Source organism: Amblyomma americanum, chromosome 1 (genome assembly GCF_052857255.1).
Source record: "Amblyomma americanum isolate KBUSLIRL-KWMA chromosome 1, ASM5285725v1, whole genome shotgun sequence".
Classification (NCBI taxonomy): Eukaryota; Metazoa; Arthropoda; class Arachnida; order Ixodida; family Ixodidae; genus Amblyomma; species Amblyomma americanum.
In genome coordinates this window covers 273,058,290-273,079,473 of record NC_135497.1, presented here as the reverse complement: position 1 = coordinate 273,079,473, position 21,184 = coordinate 273,058,290, and the positions used below count along the sequence as shown (strand labels likewise).

General features: G+C 42.3%; 1 protein-coding gene across 3 annotated transcripts in view; it reads right to left on the bottom strand.

The window, feature by feature from the left end:
* LOC144115095 (uncharacterized) overlaps window positions 1-21,184 on the bottom strand; it is a 50,048-nt gene that overhangs the window by 12,647 nt on the left and 16,217 nt on the right. For 2 of the 3 annotated variants that reach the window (XM_077649253.1, XM_077649254.1), the window contains 3 exons: window positions 16,712-16,841; window positions 12,925-13,039; window positions 5,214-5,292 (listed from right to left, as the gene is read on the bottom strand). In XM_077649253.1, coding sequence (XP_077505379.1) covers window positions 5,214-5,292; window positions 12,925-13,039; window positions 16,712-16,841 — 324 coding nt within the window. Of the gene's footprint in view, window positions 1-5,213; window positions 5,293-6,306; window positions 6,430-12,924; window positions 13,040-16,711; window positions 16,842-21,184 lie in introns of all 3 variants that reach the window. The other variant, XR_013311243.1, reaches the window with a different exon arrangement.

The window sequence follows — 21,184 nt, the reverse complement described above, 5'->3', positions numbered from 1 at the left end:
AGTGATTGCCCCAACAGCACACGGAGCTGCTAGATAGAACATGCTGCATGAGAGGCTGCAGCGATAGCCAAATGGCATGAGGCATCAGAAAACAATACTGCTCTATTGGCGCTGGCACTGGTTTGAATCCTGCATGAGGCTGAAGTTTTTTTCTGGTGGCTACCATTTTGACAGAAAAGGTAAAAAGTACTCAGATAAGTTTGGGTTTATGTTCGGCTTCAGGTTCACCACACTTTCTGGATGATCCTTGCGTGAGTTTGCTGAGAATGGGAGCAAAAAGCATTTTGTGTTTAAAATGATGGACGTTTACAACTATACTATTGGTTAATCGTTGAATGTGACCTGTGATCCATGGACATGAAATGCATGCCTAAATTCATTCTTTTCGATCATAATTTACAATGAGTGTTTAAGCCGCTGTATCACTCAAGACAACCTCAGCATTAATTTCCATGAAAGTATGACTCTGGAAAAAAGGTGCCTACTAAAGAAAACAGAAAGGAAAGTCTGGTGATTCAAACAACACTACTGGCTCTCATCACTACCCAGTGAATACCCAATGAATACCAAGTGAATGCATTAAAGACACACTCTTAAGGGCAACAAAAAGGCACATGATTGCAAAGGCCTAAATTGGAGCCTCCTGTCTGAAATCCTTGTTGTAAAATATTGAGGCACATATGAAGCCATACAAGCATCATGAGATCTGAGCAAACACTGGCCATCTTACCGACAGCCCACTCAGCTGAAAGGCTTGATGAAGCACTGTCTTAACTCGGATCTCTAGACTTCCCGTTTGTGAACAGCAACACTATTGCATGGCAAAATTATCCAAACATGATTTCTGAGGTGTGAAGTCATTGCAACTAAGTGCCACAGTAAAAGCTCATTGACCCTTTACCCACCAACCCCGAGCTGTACTCGTCATGGGAGACTGTAAAAACAGCAGCAATGACGAGTCAGACTTATGCGGCCCGATGTTGTGCTGCTTCCACCACCAAATATGAGTTACAGTCGACAATTTCGTTGGTTACAATTTTCAACACTAGAGGGCAGTAGTTATCATGGCGAGAACGTGGTGCGAGGACTGCCAAGTCAGGCTTTGTGGAATGCCCTGCATCAGGACATATCACACAAAGTTTGACTACTAATGAGGAAAGCTCGTTTGCGTTTGGACATTGTGCAATGCCCTGCATCAGGACATATCACACAAAGTTTGACTACTAATGACGAAAGCTCGTTTGCGTTTGGACATTGCGTTTGGAAGTTACGTCTGGAGAGTGTTACAGTGCTTACGGGTGTTTAACATCCAAAAGCAACTCAGGCCATGACAGACGCTGTAGTGTAGCACTCCAGAAATTTCGACCACCTGGAGTTCTTTAACATGCATTGACATTGTACAATACACAGGCCTCTAGAATTTCTCCGCCATCGAAATTCAACCGATGCGGCTGGGATCGAACCCGCATTTTTCGGGTCAGCAGCCGAGCGCCATAACCACTGAGCCACCGCGGCAGCTGTGTGTTACAGTGTATTGAATCAAATAAATGCAGTGCATTTCAGTAAGTTGTAAGCCACTACTATGGCATGCACTAAGAGAAAGCTACTCTCAAGAGCAGCATTTTCTTTTTTAAATTTTAGAGCGCAGCTCTTAGGTGCCCTTCCCAGCATTGCGCATTGTCGTCGGTGTTGTCGACATAACTGGTTGTCTGAGTAGCATAGCGAAATGCCACAGGAAATTCCTGAAGTGTGGCTAGTAGCTTAACACACCAACTTAACAGGCACGTCAAGAGCTGCGCTCTAATTTCGCATTACTGACTACCTTAATCGTCTGTCAAATTTTCTGTGTTAATTCTAACCAGAAATCAATGAAGTATAATATATTTTCAGAATTAGAATTACATATAAAAATTATGACTACTTGAAAAAATTTGACGATTTGGGTACGTTTTTGGGACATTAATTTAGCAGTTAAAGTGCTCATTCGAACTTCAAGGGATCGGAAAAAACGTTCGCATCATCCGAAAGTTTGAATTATCGAATGGCCCTGATAAAGCTATCAGGAACTGCTTGCATCACGGTAAATTTATCTGGCAAAAGAATGAGCAATGGTTGTCTGATTTTGAGATGAGAACAGTGCGGCAGTGACTATTGTTTACGTTCCCAACAATGCTTTATTGCGTGCGTTCTGTTGGAAGCAATGAAGCAGAACTGCTCCAGAATTGCAATGGCCTCCCGCATCCTTCAGGGTGACACGTGGCGGAGCTCCACTGCTACCGTATCACAGCCATCAGGTAGGTAGGTAACAACTTTATTTTATTTTTTTTTACGGAGGGGCTGGAGATCAGACACGTGCAGGTGCAAGCCCTTGCAACGTGGCAGCCTCCGCAACCCAGGTGACCGTCCTCTCTTGAGAGGCGGCTTCCGAGCTGCGCAACAGTGCCTCCCACTGTTCGGTTGTGATGATTGTTGGGTGTGTGAAGGGTAAGTGTTAACATTCCCAAAGGGAGTGTGGTAGTGTGGCTGGTTGTGAGCAGAATTTGTATCATATGCAGTACCATCGCTTGTGAAGAGGCTTCACCACACAAACAGCAAACGGCACGTGACAAGCATACTGTTTCGGCGCATTGGAAGAACGTAACCACGCGGACAGAAGTGAAGGAACTAGCTCAGTGCCGCTGAAGCAGAAAAAAAAAGGGCACAAAGAAAACATCAGCGAAGCGCCGAACAGTGTCTGAAACGATGCTCAGCTGGGTTAGGTTGGCCGGCTGACACTATCCAGTCGAGCCGCCGTCGCTGCGGTCTGGTGTGAAGCTCAGAAAAGTGAAACCGAAACTAAGTGGCTGGAAACTAAGCAGCACGCATGTTAGAGATACGCGAGCAATTCTGCAGCATGGAACTCTGGTTTTGAGTAGGCTGGGCTATTTCGAAGATCTCTTGGCGAGCTGGACCTGGAGGCAGTAAAATTCCATAGGCATTGGCCAGAACCGAGCCAACGCCCATGGGAGTCGAATCAAAGAGCTTTTACTGTATCAGCACATCTTTTGTAGTGATGCTTGTGAAGAAAGTAGAGCAGAGATAGCGCATCAATAGCAACTGTACCTTCTTTGATTTGTTTTCCCTTTTCCCTTCGGTTCCATTTATTTTTCCTGTTCATTTTCTGTAACAGGAAAATTCTGACAAAATTCCATTCGATTTTCCAAAAACAAAAAAAAAAAGCAACTCGGTAACCTTGCTCACTCTTCATATAACGTGCCTATCAGCAGTAGTAAGAGTGTAAGAGTCCTTTGGTGTTTACTTTAAAAATATGTGTGCTCTTCCCAAGAAATTCCTAATCTGCCTTTTTATACTGGATGCGCACAAGCTGGCCAGCCAAGGCACTCAAATATTTCAGCAAAACCAGGGGGACGTTATGGTACAGGTGGAACTTTTTGGTTTGAACTGGAAAAAAAAAAAAAATTCCAGTAAAAGTATGCCGAATGCAATTTGCTAAATTTGATTTTAACCACAAAAGTTTAGTATATTTGACATGCATGCAAAGCTAGCTGGCTACAGAGCACCAGTTACACCCAGTAAAAAGAAAATGAAACGAGTACGGAAGAAATGGGCATTGTGTGATGGTGGTTCTGCTGGAATTAAGTAGCACAGTTGTGCGTTTTTAGGCACTGCTTTGGTACCTTAGATACCTGTGCACCACCTCCATGCCTTACATGCCAGGCACCACCTCTGGCAGCTAGTGCTCTTTGTTCACTGTCATAACCCACTTAAGGCAGTTTACTTGGTTAAGTAGGTTTCTCCACTGCATGAAATCATGAACTGAAGCCATGCATAAGCATCACGAAAAATGTCATGTTCTGGCTACTATGATGGTTCAGTGGCAGTTCCATTGCTTACGCCAGCATGCAGATTACGTAAAGCCCGGCCCAACTCACTAAACCCAGTGGAATGACCCACTGATAACACAGCAATTTAGTTTTTAGACCTAAACATCCATTTGTGCTTTTGTCTGACAGTTCCATGATTTAACTTCCATTACTTTTTTTAATGGGATACCATTTCCTTCTACAGCACAGCTTTATGTATGACCATTTGTGCATTAAGTACTGGTAGATCAACTGCTTGTGCTGACAAAATGGCCAAGATGAACACGAAGTGACATCAGACTGCACAAGAATACCACATTATATTATCGAAAAAAAAAAACTAAAAACATGAAACAGCATTTTATCTGTAAAAATCAATAAACTGAAAACTATTTTTTTTTTAAATCAACACCAGAAAAAGTGCTACATTTAAAAAATAAACTAAATGTCCAACCCCTACTAATAACTTTGAATTCTGTGCAGTGAGGAGGTAGAATGACCCAAAGTGTGTATGTACAGTACACCACGAGGGACACTCCTCCCTCATTACCCTTAAGCAAAACCTGCAAGGCTCTTAACCTCCATGCTACAGCATGCCTCCAACCAACACTTTCTTCTTTCAGCTAGGTGATGGCCTGCTATGTTTGCACTTGATTATACTTATTCTCTACCACTGAAGGAGAGGGTAGTTCCAAAAAAATGGCATGCAATTTAGGCAAGCTTGGTTTCGAGCTGATGTCAACAGGTTAGAGCAAGCGCATAATAACTACGCATATTCCAGTCAGTTACCTAATAAAACATGAAAAAAAGAGACAGCTTGCTCTTTTGTAACAGTAGAAGTCAGCAAGCACATCTTACTGGCATAAATGAACATTCCCTACATGCTGATGTGGAGCAAGCCCAATGGACACTATGAGACACAGTGCACTGTTTCGCTCATCTTGCGTAGTTTTCTACTGATATATAATGCCTCTGGCATTAATGCACTTCTTAAAGTGATTAAAACAGCCATTCAAGTTCATTGTTCCCCTTCTAGAAATAGACCCATAAGCAAGCAGTCGACTGTCTATAATGATTTCCTCATAACTCAGTGTCCAAGTTAGGCAATTAGAAATATAAATTAGTGAATCAGTAAATTGACAAGCACCTTGGGGTTGTTTAGAAAGTTCTCTAGCTAGTATAACTGCAGACAAAACTAACAAGTGACCAATTCCTTTTTGTGCAGCATATATGACAGCACTGTAAGCATAGACATGCAGTGATCATTCAACAATGCTACCACACAACACAAGAAGCAAACATACTAAAAACAACGTCCCAGTATATCTGATAAGAATAAAGCAGCCTTACAGCTCTGGCAGCATTCCTGACAACCTCTTCATAAAGCATTTTCAGGACTTCTTTTCCTTCTTGATATGTGCACTGTTTCCTGCAAAAAAGAAAAGAAAGAAAGCAGATGGTTTAGCATGTCTGAGAGCAGAATATCGTGTGGTAGCACTAGTTAGGGTGGGTACTTAAGGTCCTTAAGTTCTAAAAGAATTTGACCTAAAGGCAGTCACCATAAAGGCCTTTGGCCTAAACGCTTTTACCTGGAAGGCATTTTTCATGAAGGCATTCACCCTAAAGGCCTTTGAGTAAAGACCTGGGGAAAGGTCTAAAGGGCTTCACCCAGGTGAAGGCTTGCCAGGTGTACACACCTGGCAGGTTGCCTACAATCTGGTGGGCAGGTGGGCTGCCTGCCACAAAGCATGCTTCAGGGACATACATACGTATGTACACTCATACGTACATACGCCCAAATTGGAAAATACGCCTAGTAGTGCCACTGCACTAAAACGGTCAGTTAATGAAAAAAGAGAAACACAAAAGAGTGCCAGTTCAGAATTCGTTCTTTTTAAAGGTCAATACTCTTTCTCAAAATTCAATGAACACATCTATAAAGCCGCACTAACAGTGCTTACTCATATAATGTTGTGCTTGTTCCTCCCAATAATAAATATATAAACCAGACCACCAATGAAATTAACTGCGAAGAACAGTGCTAAAAGCTTCATTCTAGCATGCAGTACAATGACAAAGCAGTCCAGCACAGTTAGCGAAGATGACTGAAGGTACAGGTGCGGACAAAAGTAAACGGAGCACGCTATTGGCTTCCGACGCCGACGATACTGGTAGGGGACGCCACTGCGTTTTCTCGCGGCTCGCGGACTAACATTGTTTCTTCAGTCCCTATAGGAAAGACGTGTTTGCACTTGTCCGTGCCTGTACACTCCAAGCAAGCAAGCAAGCAGTACAATGACAAGCAGTCCAGCACAGTCAGTGAAGATGACTGAAGGTATAGGCGCGGACAAAAGTAAACGGAGCGAGCGAGCGAGCAAGGTGAGAACATAGGAAGGCGTAACTGGTGGGTGGTTACCACGAGAACCATGCGGAAGGTGGTTACCATAGAAGGAGCTGGGTGGTGGTGAGAGCGGAGGTTACCGTGGAAGGAGCAGGGTATAGCTACAGTGTACGAAGGCGCTACGGGTGAGTGGCTGCCACGGGAACCACCTAGAGGGTATTTACCCTGGAAGAAAAAGAAGGGTATGGTGGGAGCACAGAAAGGCATAACTGGAGGGTGGCTACTAAGGGAACCGTCCAGAAGGTGTTAGCGTGGAAGGAGGAGGATGTGGCAAGAGTGAAGGAATCGCTAACTGGAGGATGGTTACGGCGGATATCGCGAGTGCAGGAAAGCTTATCCAGAGGGCAGTTACCGTGGAAGGAGGAAAGTATCATCATCATCACCATCAGCCTGACTACGCCCACTGCAGAACAAAGACCTCTCCTATATCTCTCCAAATGACCCTGTGCTGTAGCAGCTGTGGCTAACTCATCCCCACAAACTTAACCTCATCCGCCCACCTAGCTCTCTGCTACACCCTACTATGCTTGCCTTCTCCTGGTATCCAGGCCCTTAATGACGATCAGTTATCTTGCCTTTGCATTACATGCCCTGCCCAAGCCCATTTCTTCTTGATTTTGACTAGGATGTCATTAACCCGTGTTTGTTCCCTGACCTATTCTACACTCTTCCTGCCCTTAATGATACAACTATAATTTTCCTTTCCATAGCATGTTGTGTTGTCCTAAATTTAATTTGAACCTTTTTCATTAGCTTCCACGTTTCTGCCCCGTAGGTGAGTACTGGTCAGGTACAGACGTTATATACTTTTATGTTGAGGGATACTAGTACACTGCCATTCATGATCTGAAAGAACCTGCCAAAAGCGCTCCACCCCATTTTATCCTTAGTTATTTCACTCTCATGATCTAGATATGAGGTCTCTACCTGCCCTAAGTAGACATATTCCCTTTCCATTTCCAGTGCCTCACTACCAATCGTAAGCTGCTGTTGCCTTCAGAGATTGTTGAACAGTTTTCTGTATATTAATTTTAGACCCACCATTCTGCTCTGCCTGTATAAGTCATTGATCATGCTTTGCAATTCATCCCGAGTGACTCAACAAGGCAATGTCGTCAGCAATTGCAGATTACTAAGGTACTTTTCATTAACTATTATCCCCAACTGTTTACAGTCCAGGCCTCTGAATACCTCCTGCAAACATGCGGTAAATAGCATTACCGAGATTGTGCCTCCCTGCTTGACACCCTTTCTTATTTGAATTTTATTGCTGACTTCATGGAGGACGATGTCTTCCACTGTTCTTACGTAAGGCTCATCTACAACCTGATTGCGCAATGTTTGCATGAATACTGAGGTTTCAACAGTCAAATACTTTCTCGTAATCTATGAAGGCTATATATATGGGTTGGTTATATTCTGCACATTTCTTTATCAACTGATTGATAGTGTGAATGTGGTCTATTGTTGAGTAGCGTTTACAAAACCCTGCCTAATCATTTGGTTGATTTAAGTCTAAGGTCCTGACTCTATTAGTGTTTACCTTAGTAAATACATTGTAGGCAATGGATAGTAAGCCGATTGGTCTAATTTTTCAAGTCCTTGATGTCCCCTTTCTTATAGATTAAGATGATGTTAGCATTCTTCCAATGGTCTAATTTTTCAAGTCCTTGATGTCCCCTTTCTTATAGATTAAGATGATGTTAGCATTCTTCCAAGCTTCCGGTACGCTCGAAGTCATAAGGCACCGCGTATACAGGGTGGCTAGTTTTTCTAGCATAATCTCCTCACCGTCCTTCAACAGATCAGCTATTACCTGATCCTCACCAGCTGCTTTTCCCCTTTGGATTGCTCCTAAGGCTTTCAATACTTCCTCTTTAGTTACTCATGGGATGTTTTATTGCTATGTGCTACTGCCTCTCTGATTAATGCCCTGATTACAAAGACTGCCTTTTTTTCATGTAGGGCCAGAAAAAACTTTCTAGCTTGAAAAGTTTTTGAGTTCTAAATTCAAACTTCTGGTGGCTAGTTTACAAAGAAATCTGAAACATTTTGCATGTTCCAGAATGTTTTTGATATTTTTTTCCAAGAGATATTGTCTGGTCAGTAAAATTTTTTACTTAATTTTCAATTTTTTGTTTGCCTATTTTTTTTTCGCGATATTCACACCAAATATTTGGCTTGGTTTGGTTTCATGGGGTTTAACGTCCCAAAACGACTCAGGCTATGAGGACACCATAGTGGAGGGCTCTGGAATTTGACCACCTGGGGTTCTTTAGCATGCACTGACATCGCACAGTGCACGAGCCTCTAGAATTTCGCCTCCATCGAAATTCGACCGCCACAGCCGAGATCGAACACGCGTCTTTCGGGTAAGCAGCTGAGCACCATAACCAATCAGCCACCGCAGCAGCACACCAAGTATCTGTGCTGAAATATGTGTCTTCAGAAAGCGCATTCTATTCCCATCATTTTCATGTAAATTTAGTTTTTTTTTACATCTTGCATATTTTACAAGAAAAAAATTATATCTCAGACCTATCAAAAACAGTCATTTTTCCCATGGTAGTGAAAGAGTTAAGGCACAAGTGAAGGGTGTTGCAACAGGGACCACCCTAAGGGTAGTTTCCCTAGGAGGAGGAGAAGGAGGATTACTGTGGAAGGAGAAGGGTGTGTCAAGAGCGTAGGAATGCGTAACCGGAGGGTGGTTACAACATTAAGCATCTGCAGCGAGGTTATCCTGGAAGGAGGCAGAAGAGTATTGCAAGAATGGAGGAATGTAGCATGGTCCATATGTGGCAGCTGCTGCGAAACGTGCCGCCTGAGCAGAGGGTCATCAGTGGTGCAGCGTGCCTAGAGTGGTGGACAGGAGAGGAGAGCTATTCGAAAAGCGAATATCTGGGGAAAATTAAAAAGAGAGCTTTGGAACTCTGCAGGTATGAAGCCGCTCTCATATTCTTTATATCAGCATATCGTAAAAACATAAATACCTTAACAGCTGTCTGAATCTCGGGTTACACAGTGGTAAATGTCCTGTCAGTTTTTTTTATCCCCTGCTTACTCCATAGCTTCATTTTCATGAATGCCAGCAATAGTAATCTGAAACCACGCAGTCTGAAGTAATGCAGACTTCACATGTGAGGGACCATTGCACAACAGCAGAAGTACATTATCTTTGATTCATGTGACAAAAAGTTTGCGATTTGTTCAAATTCACCGCCGCAACCAAATTTTGTAGTAAAACGTAAGTGCGAACAAAACTGGCACAAAAACACGTAGGTTATAAATATTAACTTTATGCTAACACCAGTCAAGTATTTTTAAATAATTAAATTTCAGTACAATAAAAGCAAACAACAATGCAAAGTTAGAATATGTTTGTATGACATGTTAGGTGACAAGTATTTCACTCTGGCAAGATGTTTGTAACAAGTAGTTCAGAACAAATGTCGCAGTATTATAACGGACTACAAGGCAGTTGAATGCCAGTGACCAACTGCTGCTTAAGAAACAGGCTGAATGCATGCATAGTCATTCAATAAATTTTATGCTTTTGGGGTTTAACTTCCCAGAGCTTCTCCCGGCCTACAAAAGATACCACAGTGGAGGGCTCTGAATTAATTTTGACAAGCTGACATTCTTTAATGTGCACTGACATTGCACAGCACACAAGTGTGTTTGCATTTTGCCTCCCACAGAAATGCAGCCACCTAGGACAGGATTTGACTCCATGACCTTGTGCTCAGCAGCAGAATGCCACTGTGCCAATACGGCACCTAATATGCATGAGGAAGCAAAACAATCCAACCTTCCAGAATTATTAAACAAAGAAAAATATCAGAGAATGGTGCCATCCAACCTTGCTCATGCATTGTGTGACTGCGACAGTGGTGTGCTGGAGTGTGGGGAACTTTATTTTCCCAACCATTTTCATTATGGCACAACAATTTCTTTTTAGCCTTGTTTTTTTTTTTATGCTATGCTCATCAATTATAAACCTTCACATGTTGTGTTTTGTGAACATAAAATTATCCCCCATAAGAGATAATTTCTGTGTTCTTAACTATTTTGTTAATGAAACTAGGGATTGATAGAAAAGCACTTAAAAGAAAGTACCAAGACTAATGGTCCCCCTCAGCTAAGCCTGAAAGCGGTGAAGAGGAAGCTAGGCATAGGTAAAAACCAGATGTATGTGTTAAGAGACAAGGACGGCAATGTCATTAGCAATGTGGATAAGATAGTTTAAGTAGCCGAAGAGTTCTGCACAAATCTGTACAGTAGCCAATGTAATAGAGCATTAATGAAAGACACAGTAGCGCACAGCAATGTGTCATCCTGCCAGTAACGAAAGAGGAAGTAAAGAAAGCCTTAGAAGCAATGCAAAGGGAAAAAGCAGCTGGTGAGGATCAGATAACAGCAGATATATTGAAAGACGGAGGGGAAATTGTGCTAGAAAAACTAGCCACCCTGTATACACAATGCCTTATGAACTCGACCATACCAGAAGCTTGGAAGAACGCAAACATTATCTTAATTCATAAGAAAGGAGACGCCAAGGACTTGAAAAGTTACAGACTGATCAGCTTACTGTCCGTTTCCTATAAGGTATTTACTAAGGTGATCGCTAATAGAGTCAGGGCAACCTTAGTCCTTAATCAACCAAATGATCAGGTAGGCTTTCGTAAAGGATCTTCCACAATAGATCATATTCACACTATCAATCAGGTGATAGAAAAATGCGCAGAATATAACCAACCCCTATATATAGCCTTCATTGATTACGAGAAAGCATTCGACTCAATGGAAACCTCAGCAGTCATACAGGTATTGCGGAATCAGGTGTAGAAGAGCCTTATGTCAAAATACTGGAAGATATATATAGCAACTGCACAGCTACCATAGTCCTCCATAAAGTGAGCAATAAAATTCCAATAAGGAAGGGCATCAGGCAAGGAGATACGATCTCGCCAATGCTATTCACTGCCTGTTTACAGGAGGTATTCTGAGGCACGAATTGGGAACAGTTGGGAATAAGAGTTAATGGAGAATACCTAAATAATCTGCGAATCACTGATGACATTATGTCGAATCACTGAGGGCATAAGTTGCGAAGGCAAGATAACCGCTGGTCCTTAAAGGGACTATGCAATAAATTAATTGAGATTACGTAAAGCAGACGAGAGATAGGCATTTCATCACTCGTCACCCCAACACAAAAATTTTTTAAGCTAGCATCAATAACAACGAAGATATAGACGATTAAAAATTACGCTCCGCCTCTCCCCCCTCAACTCGTACACGCGGGGCACCAGACAAAAATAAAGAAAACAGGTATGGGACTGGGCCCCGCCCTTGAGTACGTCATCAGATGACGTTCGCTTTGCAACTTCCGGTTGTCGCTCCTAGCACCCCAGCAGCAGCGTAGGCGGTGTGGCGGCATATCTCCGGTCTCTCTTCGCCTTCCTGGATTGCGGCGCGCGTCGGGTTTCTTGCTTGTCGTCTGTTGTAGTTAGCAGTAATAAACCCAGACCTTGAGGCGCGACTGCTCGCTCTTACAGCTGCGATGGGCATCGAGCCCTATGCGTGCCCACGAAGAGCCGTGTGAGTGGCTCCGGAACTCCCGACAGAAGGAGGCGGCAGAGGAAAATTGAAACCATATGCGCGAAGGCAATGCCCTGGCCCGCGCTTGTCCGAGAGGGTCACGCGGCGGCACGAGCAGACGATTTTCACGGCTACCAGAGTGTGCCCGTGACGTCGTGGCTGCCGAGGCTCCAGCAAATCACAGCGTATGGTGGCCTGGCGACGTCATTGGTATTGTGACGTCTTTCTTCCACGATTTTAGTTCCAAAATCGGTCACTACGAGCACACCAATCGGCCCGCGAATTTAAAAAAACACGTTTTTTTTTTAAATTTATAATAAATTGCCGGCTCCGTTCCGAAGACTTATACTTGGTGTCAATGCTCATTAGCCTCATTTCTAAACATAGAAAACATTTACAAGCGACACTGAATTCTTTGCATAGTCCCTTTAAGGGTAACTGAGTGGATTCCAAGAGAAGGAAAGCATAGCAGGGGCCGGCAGAAGGTTAGGTGGGTGAATTAGATTAAGAAATTCGCAGGCATAGAGTGGGCGCAGCTGGCAAAGGACAGGGTTAATTGGAGAGACATCGGAGAGCCCTGTGCCCTGCAATAGGTGTAGTCAGGCTGATGATGATGATGATCGTTAAAGCTGGTGAATTAGCAATGCGACATAAAAAACGCTGTGCACAGTCGTATTTTTGGACAGCTCTGCGTCGTGTGATATAATGGTGCATGGAACATGGCATTAACTGACACAATAACTAACAATTTGCATTGAGCACAATTTTAAAGCTTATAACTTTACACATTCTGCCTACAAATGAAAATTTAATGTAATCCATTATAAGTATGTGATGAAGCTCTCACCTATAAGCTATTTCAAGTTCTCTACATAACCAGTTTTATTACTGTAGCATTCTTGAATTTAGTGCTGCCATTAAAGATTAGTATTCATTAGTTCCATCTCACAGGTGCATTGTGATGGAAAAAAAGTTCCAACTTCAGTGCGACAACTGTGTACATAGCACTGAATTCTCATTCACTGCCAGTAAACAATAAAAGCAATGAAAGCACATTACCGTTGATCTTCAATCATTTCTGTTGCAAGCGAAAGGTAGACATCATACAAAGTCACATCATCTTTTCCACGCTGCCCATCTGAGCTGTCATACAACTGAACTGGAACCGATGTTTCTGGAAGAATCACAATGCATGTAAAAGAAGCAAAAATGCATTCAGTTGGTAAATACTGCTGAATCAGTCCTCAAGTATGGCATTACAAAAATCTAACAATCATGATGAACAATAGTGAATGATTAAAAAAGAAATAAGGGAAGAAATGTAGCAAACAAGGCAAAAGTAAATTACAAAAACATGAAAGCATAGGTTGGACAAGAAAGTATTTTTACACGTCTTGGAAACAGTCGAAACCAGCATAACGAGACATCATAAACATACAGATACTAATACTATAAGTTGGATACAACTTAAATGTGCACTAAAGAGGAATCTGAACTCGTATTTTTTTACCGCAAGAACTCGATCTACACATTCCGAGCATTCTTAGAAACTTCAAATTATTGTCCTGTGCGGCTGATTACCATAATTTAAATCGGATTAAACGTCTTGGTCTTTTATTTTTTTACTTACTCAACGCTGAAGGTAGGAGGAGTCAACCACCGCGTGGAGTGCCTTTCAGCCAGTCCTGTGGCGGCTTGCTGCTCTGCCATCGGCGGAGTGATATGTAAATCTCCACGCATATTTTTATGTCCACAGGCCTAATTTACGGCTATATTGCCTGCGACAAACTATTTATTCACAGAAACCTAAAAACACAATAAAAGCGAAACCGAAGCCGCCACGAGACTGGCTGAAAGGCACTCCACGCGTTGCTTGATTCCTCCTACCTCCAGCGTTGAGTTAGAAAAAAAGGTGGGAGCCGGGACGTTTAATCCGATTTAAATTAGAGAAATCGGCCGCTCTGGAGAATAGTTCGAAGTTTCTAAGAATGCCCGGAACGTGCAGATAGAGTTCCAGCGGTAAAAAGACGAGTTTAGATTCCTCTTTAGTCCACCTTTAAGTCTCCAGTGAAGCTCCGCCCACATTCATGAATACCGTGCAGAATTCCTCCACAACAAAAAAGTAGTCCATTAGTCCACTGTTAAAACTTTTCTTGTTATCTAAACAAGCAGCTAATCAGAAGAAAAGAATTATAATCTTTAGAATTTTGATAGCTGGCTTGCTTCATAAAGTCAAACATTAAAAAGCTGATTTCGTTTACTATTGTGATTGGCTAGCGGAGTAATTACAAGACGCTGTGGACCGTTGCCCAGTGTTACCATTTTTTAAGTTGTATCTTATTACACCAACATATTATGCATTGCAAATGATTGCTACCTTCAAATTAAGGGTCACTTCACCTTTCTCTTACTGCTATTTCTAACCAGGTCTTAATTTCTAGGAATATGTGCCAGGAAAGGCACTCAACCACAAAGAGAATGATATTACAACACAGTGTTGCTCCAGATTAGTACATCCGAAATAACTTTGTGCCACAGAGTTAGATAGCTGGGCAGTTGATTTTCAGGCTACATATTCTTGAAGATTCCAAGGTAAGAGCAATGCATTGTAAACATACTGTCAACAACCTTTCATGAGAATTTTTGGCTTCCTTGACAATGACGTGCTGCCAGCAAACTTTGCAGTGTGCCAAGACGCTGTGGGGCCAGTAGCAGCATAGCCTGTTCCTGAGAAGTTCTTTGCTTTTGCATCACAGCTAATGCTCAAACGTTTTTGTAACTACTCTTGTCACTGAACAAGAAACGAATAAGCACATTTAAGAAACAAGCAGAATTTAATGACTTATCACAGCACTGTTATGTCCCCCTTTTGTGAATGTGAATGCCACCATAGGCAGGTGGCCACCTGCCTACTTGGCTACGAATGAACTTAACATACCACCTATATGAACTTAGTATACAACCCCAGATATAATGAACCTCAGTATGCCACGTCGGATATAATGACCTTTCGTGTGTTAACATCGGATATACTGAACCCAAGTATGCCACCTCAGATATAACGAACTTTAGCATGTTGCCCTCGGATATACTGAACCCAAGTGTACCAAACCTCGGATATAACGAACGTTTGGCTGCTAAAGAATTCAGACGATCCACTGAGGATTGCCTAACAGTTTTCCCACCGTTAGGCGATCCTCCACTGTTTTCTCACTGTTCATATTGATACGTGGATTTCTCCTACAGCTTTAACTGACAATCGCATACATTCTATGAACTATATTTAATATGTCCTTCATGGCATTTTGCTGCCTTACACATATATTTTAATGCGATAGCATTAGAGTTCACATCAAGAGCAAAATTTGCAGTCTGATACAATGAAATTCGCCAACTGGTCAATAGAGGCCATGTGACCATAAGTCATCACAACCTGCCCTGATGGGCCACCCGTATTGGTCATGTGACCTTGTCAAGTCATCAAAACCTGCCCACCGTGGCAGGTGGCAATTAAAATAATGATTGGTTGAGAGGTCACGTGACTATCAACAAGGGATGAAAACAAAATATCAATAAAAAATCTGAAAAAAGTGATATATACAAATGTCGGCATCATCACAGCACGGCGGATACCTGCTACTGCAGCCAGCAGTCCAAGTATGGCGGTTGATGGACCGACAATTGTGAAGACACTGACACAAATACAAACAGAAAGTTGCAACAGAAGTTGCAACAAATATGAAATCCAATGCTATCATCGTATTCTACTCTTAAGGTGACTTAAGTGTCCGCATAGTTTTTGTACACATTTATTGTTTTCCTCATGTTACCTACATATGCTGTCAAGTCAAATGAACAGGTGCAATCATAAGTAAATGGAGCACGCTATTCCGTTAAAAGTGCAGTCACACTTTCGCTATCAGAAATGAAGCAATGTTTGTCCATGAGAAACCACACAAGCGTCCACTGGCAGCATGCACATACCGTATTTGCCAATTTCAATTAGGAAACACATGCAAAATGTTAGAAGGCAATTGCATGCTCCATTTACTTTTCTCCGCACCTATACATACTAGACAGCATGCTGCCCCCCCCCCCCCCCCCCCCCCTCTCCTCATGCAGAAACACATGCAAAATGCTAGAAGACAATTGCATGCTCCATTTACTTTTCTCCGCACCTATACATACTAGACAGCATGCTGCCCCCTCCCCCACCCCCCTCCTCATGCAATACCCTTGAAAAGGAATTTGAGGAGTTTCTTGAATACGCAAATTGAAATGCATTGTGTATATCACCTCAACATACCATGCCATGTTACTAAGAAAATGACTTACTTTAAAAAATAACCTTGTCAGTACAATTTGCTGCAGGAAATATGGGGTTTGAAATAGGAGGGGTGAAGGTTCTTGCTTCTGCTCACAGGTGAACAATCTGATTGCACACATTGCTCCTCCAGCATACAGTACCAATATATATGTACAACAGCCTCATGCAAGTATTTACGTGACAAAATAACATACAGATCTTAAGTGCATTCCTTCTCAACATAGCTTATGTTGATACTTGCATAAAACCATTTTGTAGTTATCAAACAGCTTCTGCAGTGGGTTCAACAATAATTGCTTTTTCCATAATCAACCATTTCCTCTCTTAGGGATTATAAACGATGTGCTGAACACCAATACTCGAATATGCGTTCTTGGCAAGCAAGGCTCTAAATGATAATTAAGGTCTGATCCAGCTTTTGTGAAACTTAATTTGGATATACATAGGAAAATACTGGGTTTTACCAAAGAACAAAGAAATCAATTCACAGTGAATAGTGAAAAGCAAAAGGGCACAAACTCTTTCTCTTCTTTCCTTTCGTTTTGCTTGTCTCTCCATTGTGCCGTTTTTCAATTCCCTGTGTTTCTTCAACTCCTACAGGGATCTCGGGCCAAGACAGAGGCTGTTCACCAGAGGTCTTGCGAGAGTTCTAAAAAATTTGAAGAGGGAAAAGAAAATGAGAGGCCATAAAAACAAAAAAATTTCATCACACAATAATACCAACTAGATATAAAATGAAAATTGGTTTTGAAGGAAGGAAAGACATAGTAACTGTGAGTTCTAAGTGAACACCTCAACTACACCATGAGAGAAAGGATGAAGGAGGGAGCGAAGAAAGAGAGGCACCATAATAGAGCGCTCCAGATTAATTTTTACCACCTTTGGTTCTTTACTGTGCACTGACCTTGCACAGCACACAGATGCCTTTTGCATTTTGTCTCTACTGAAACGCAGCCACTGCAGTCTAGACTGAAGCTGTGACCTCAAGCTCAGTGCTAAGCACCCTAAACATTGAGCCACAGTGACAGGCTCAAAACTAGACAGAAGAACTGCAAAAGGTTCTGTTGGAAGTTTCAGGAATTCATAGCAGTAAAACTTTGATGCCTATTTCTTGACAAGTTTCAAATGGAGCAAGGCAACCTCGTATCAATGGAAAAGGAATGTCTTTCTGAAATGTAATGGATGTAGCTAGGGCAAGTGTTTATGATCAGAACATTCCCTCATATTTTGATGATCACTCTTGCCTTCCATTCTTCTAGTGCTTCTACCACACCAGCAAGGTTGTCAAATATACTTAGACCATTCGTACAACAAAGCTAGCGACAAACAAGAAGGCCAAAGACTAGTGCTAACAAAAAATTTGGGGGACACTTAATGGCCTACTGCAATAAAAAATTCCTGCCCCGTAACAAGACATTTTTCTAGTTTCACATCAACAGAGAGCTGTGAAAACAAGAGATGATATTTGTAAGAGAGGTGAATGCATCAGGAATCGCTCGTAGAAATCGCAGTATTTAAAACCAAAACTCGAAAAAGGGCCGCCATTATCAAGTGCTGGAAACGATGCAGTAACGAATTACTCGCCCAAGGAGTTGCTGCTCGGCCCCATGGTGGTGGTGTTTCGGAGGCTCACTTTTTCCCATAGAAACCACAGTGAGCTGGCACACATTCCAAACGTGCACTGTAGGGATGTTAACGCTTATCGTAAGAATTTACAGCGCTGCAAATGAATGCACGAGATCAGAGACCACCATCAGTTTTAGGGTGCCTGCTGTCATTCTTCTGTTACTGAGAATTAGCGCTGCTAGTAAAAATTTTGTGAAAACCCTCTTTTTTGACCAGAGCTGAAACAGACAATGCTCACTTCTGATTAATTTTTAACCAATTCAGGCCAGGATCTCACTAGAACGCCACGTGGAAGAAAAGGAATAGCCATATGCTACCCAGCGTGCACCGTTTGGTGTACTTCGGAAACGCATGCGGCAAGAGCGTTCGTGGGTGGTGGCGCGTTCATGCCCTTGATGGCTACACTGTGCTTTGGCATAGTAATCTCGCCAGAAGTTGCGCAGCATTATTTCACAGCACTACTGTAGGACAACCAAGCCACATTTCAGCTACCAACCTTTTCAATTCATGCCATCCGTAATCTGCTCTTTCCTAATGGGTCCAGCTTGAGGAAGGTTTTCTGTGGTCACTACCTATGTCATGTCCTGCAAGTTGCCTAATTACATGATACACCATCAGGTGCATGTGACATCTGCTCTAGAGCTTTTTAAATGCTTATAACTACAGGACTGGCTATCTAAGAAGCGTAGAACTTTGTCACGGTTAGTTTAATGACGTACCTAACATATTAAGACGAATCCCAGCCAAAGCGAAATTTTGTTGCAGTTGGCCTTTAAGCTCCGCCTTAAGGTTATGACACGATAGTGTTAATGGGCCCTATTAGTGGCTTGGAATCCTCTTTGCATACCGCTTCGCAGGCATGAACACTGTCGGATAAGACACACAAGGCCTCTCTTGAACGAAGTTGAACAAGCTTGCATCGATGGCCTAGGGGTAGTGTTACTAGCGACCCAGGGGTCACAGGTTTGATTCCCATCTAATTACCCCAATTTTATTTTCAGCCCAATTAATTTACAATCTTACATGTCATAATAATGTTTGAGTCATGATGCAACCTTATAATCACAGTTTACCTAATGTTCGAATCACTTTTCAACTCTGCAGCTCCACTTTTGACATCGCGATCCTCTCGGCCAATCTGGATTTTCTCGACACACCAACTATGACGGCAGGCTCTCTGCAAACAGGACCCTTAATGCTCTCGCGTTAGAACTGTCAGCATTAATTAATTTATTTTTTGTGGTGTATGCTACTTGTCCTGCTTCTATGTGGCAAAAAATACAATCAGTGGGTTTCCTGACCTGTCACACAAAAACATTTTTGGGAAAAAATTAAATGTTGGAAATAAAAAACAATAAGGAGGGTTCTTTACTGAAGCAAAATGAGGTATGATATGGTATGTGGTTTAACAACCCAGTGCTGCACATGGGCTATGAGAGAAGCCATAGTGGAAGGCTAGGGATTAATTTTGAGCGTGTAGGATTTTTAATGCAGACTAACATAGCAGAATACAAGGGCCATTTTGCATTTTATCTCCATTAAAATGTGGCCACCCCAGCCAGGATTTGATCCCACAACGCTCGGTTTAACAACGAACACCATAGCCACTGAGCCACTGTGGTGGGAAGTAAAAATTAAGGGAGGATTAGTTTGACATTATAAACTGACTGCACAGTGCTACTTACACTGCCAAGTCCAAGTGACTTTGAATGCATATGCTTGGCCATGTAGCATGATGAAAGAGAACAAATATAACGACATTTCTGCGGCATTTGAGAAGCAGCAGCAAAAAAATACTTTCCGCATACTTAGGATAGTGCATACAACTACATATGCATATAGATAACTCTAGTGCGAATCGAGTAACTACATATAAATATTTAGACGTTCACTTTACAAATAAAACCTCATGGTTGATGCACATTTGAGCCATTTGTGCCAAAAGCATCCAAACGTTACGTTATTAAGGCACAACTTACAAAATTCCACTAACAATATCCATAAACTAGCCTATTCAACATCTGTTGCTCTCCAATAGAATATGCTTCATTTGTATGGTCACCATACCCAAATTATCTAACCTGAATACTTGAAGCCATCCAAAATGAGGCTGCTCAGTATATTACTTGAATCTGCAGCATAAATTTTAGCATAACACAAGCCAAACAAGCCATTAGACTATTAGACTTGCACTGCATTGTCATTTTTTAACTTTCTTTTATAAATATGTCTATTTCATTTCATTTATTTTACCCTCAGGGCTTTCGCATTACAGAGGGGGATAACACAAGGTGACATCATTGACGCTAGGATGACCTTGCGTATGTGAAAATAACTTCATAATACTTTCGGTTTCAAGCTCACCTTTGGCAAAACAAAAGCTTCCAGTTTATCCGTGTTGCGTCGCGTCATTAATCATTGGAATGATCTCCTTGAACAAATGGCTTCCACATTTATTTTCTTCTCTAGAAATGATTCCACAAAACAAATGTTGGTGCGTATGTGTAGTGCCATCTTTTCAGGCTAACCTGAGCTATTTATGTTAGTTGCTGTGGCAGCCGCTAGATGACACTACATGTAGAAAATTATGTTGTCACTAGTCGTCTGCGCATTCTACTGTGAGTGAATGTGGAGAGATGGACGCCCATTTTGAACAGAGTGTAAACATAAAATTCTGTGTGAAGCTTGGCAAGACAACCGCACAGACGTACGAGCTCCTTCGTGATGCTTACGGCAATGAGAAATTATCACGGGCACATGTTTTCGAGTCACACAAGAGGTTCGTTTCGGAGAGAACGAAGGTGGAATATGACACAAGGCAGGGGCGCCCTTCAACCTCAAGGAATGAAAATGTGGCTCGGATTAGGGAAATCGTACAGCAACACCGCACCATTACTGTCTGCATGCTATGAGATGCTCTCGACATCAGTAAGACAACATGCCACCAAATTTTGCGCGAGAACTTGGGGAAACGAAAGCTGAATGCCAGACTTGTGCCGCACTTCCTCACACAGGACCAGAAGGACACATGGACATCAGTGAGCGCTGATTTGCTCTCCAAGGCAGAGAAGGATGCTGCATTCGTCGACAGCATCATTGCTGAAGACGAGACATGGTGTTTTCAATATGATCCTCAAACAAAGAGGCAGAGCGCAGAAATGGCGATCCACAAGGTCTCCGGCGTCGAGAAAGGTGCGGCGACAGAAGACCAAAACAGACGATGCTGATAGTTTTTTTTTTTTTTTATGCCAGAGGTGTCGTACACCACGAGTTCATCCCACAAGGGCAGACAGAGCACGCGGATATAAAACTCCTGATTCATCAACACATGCGTGATGCACTGCGACGCTGTCGCCCAGACTTGTG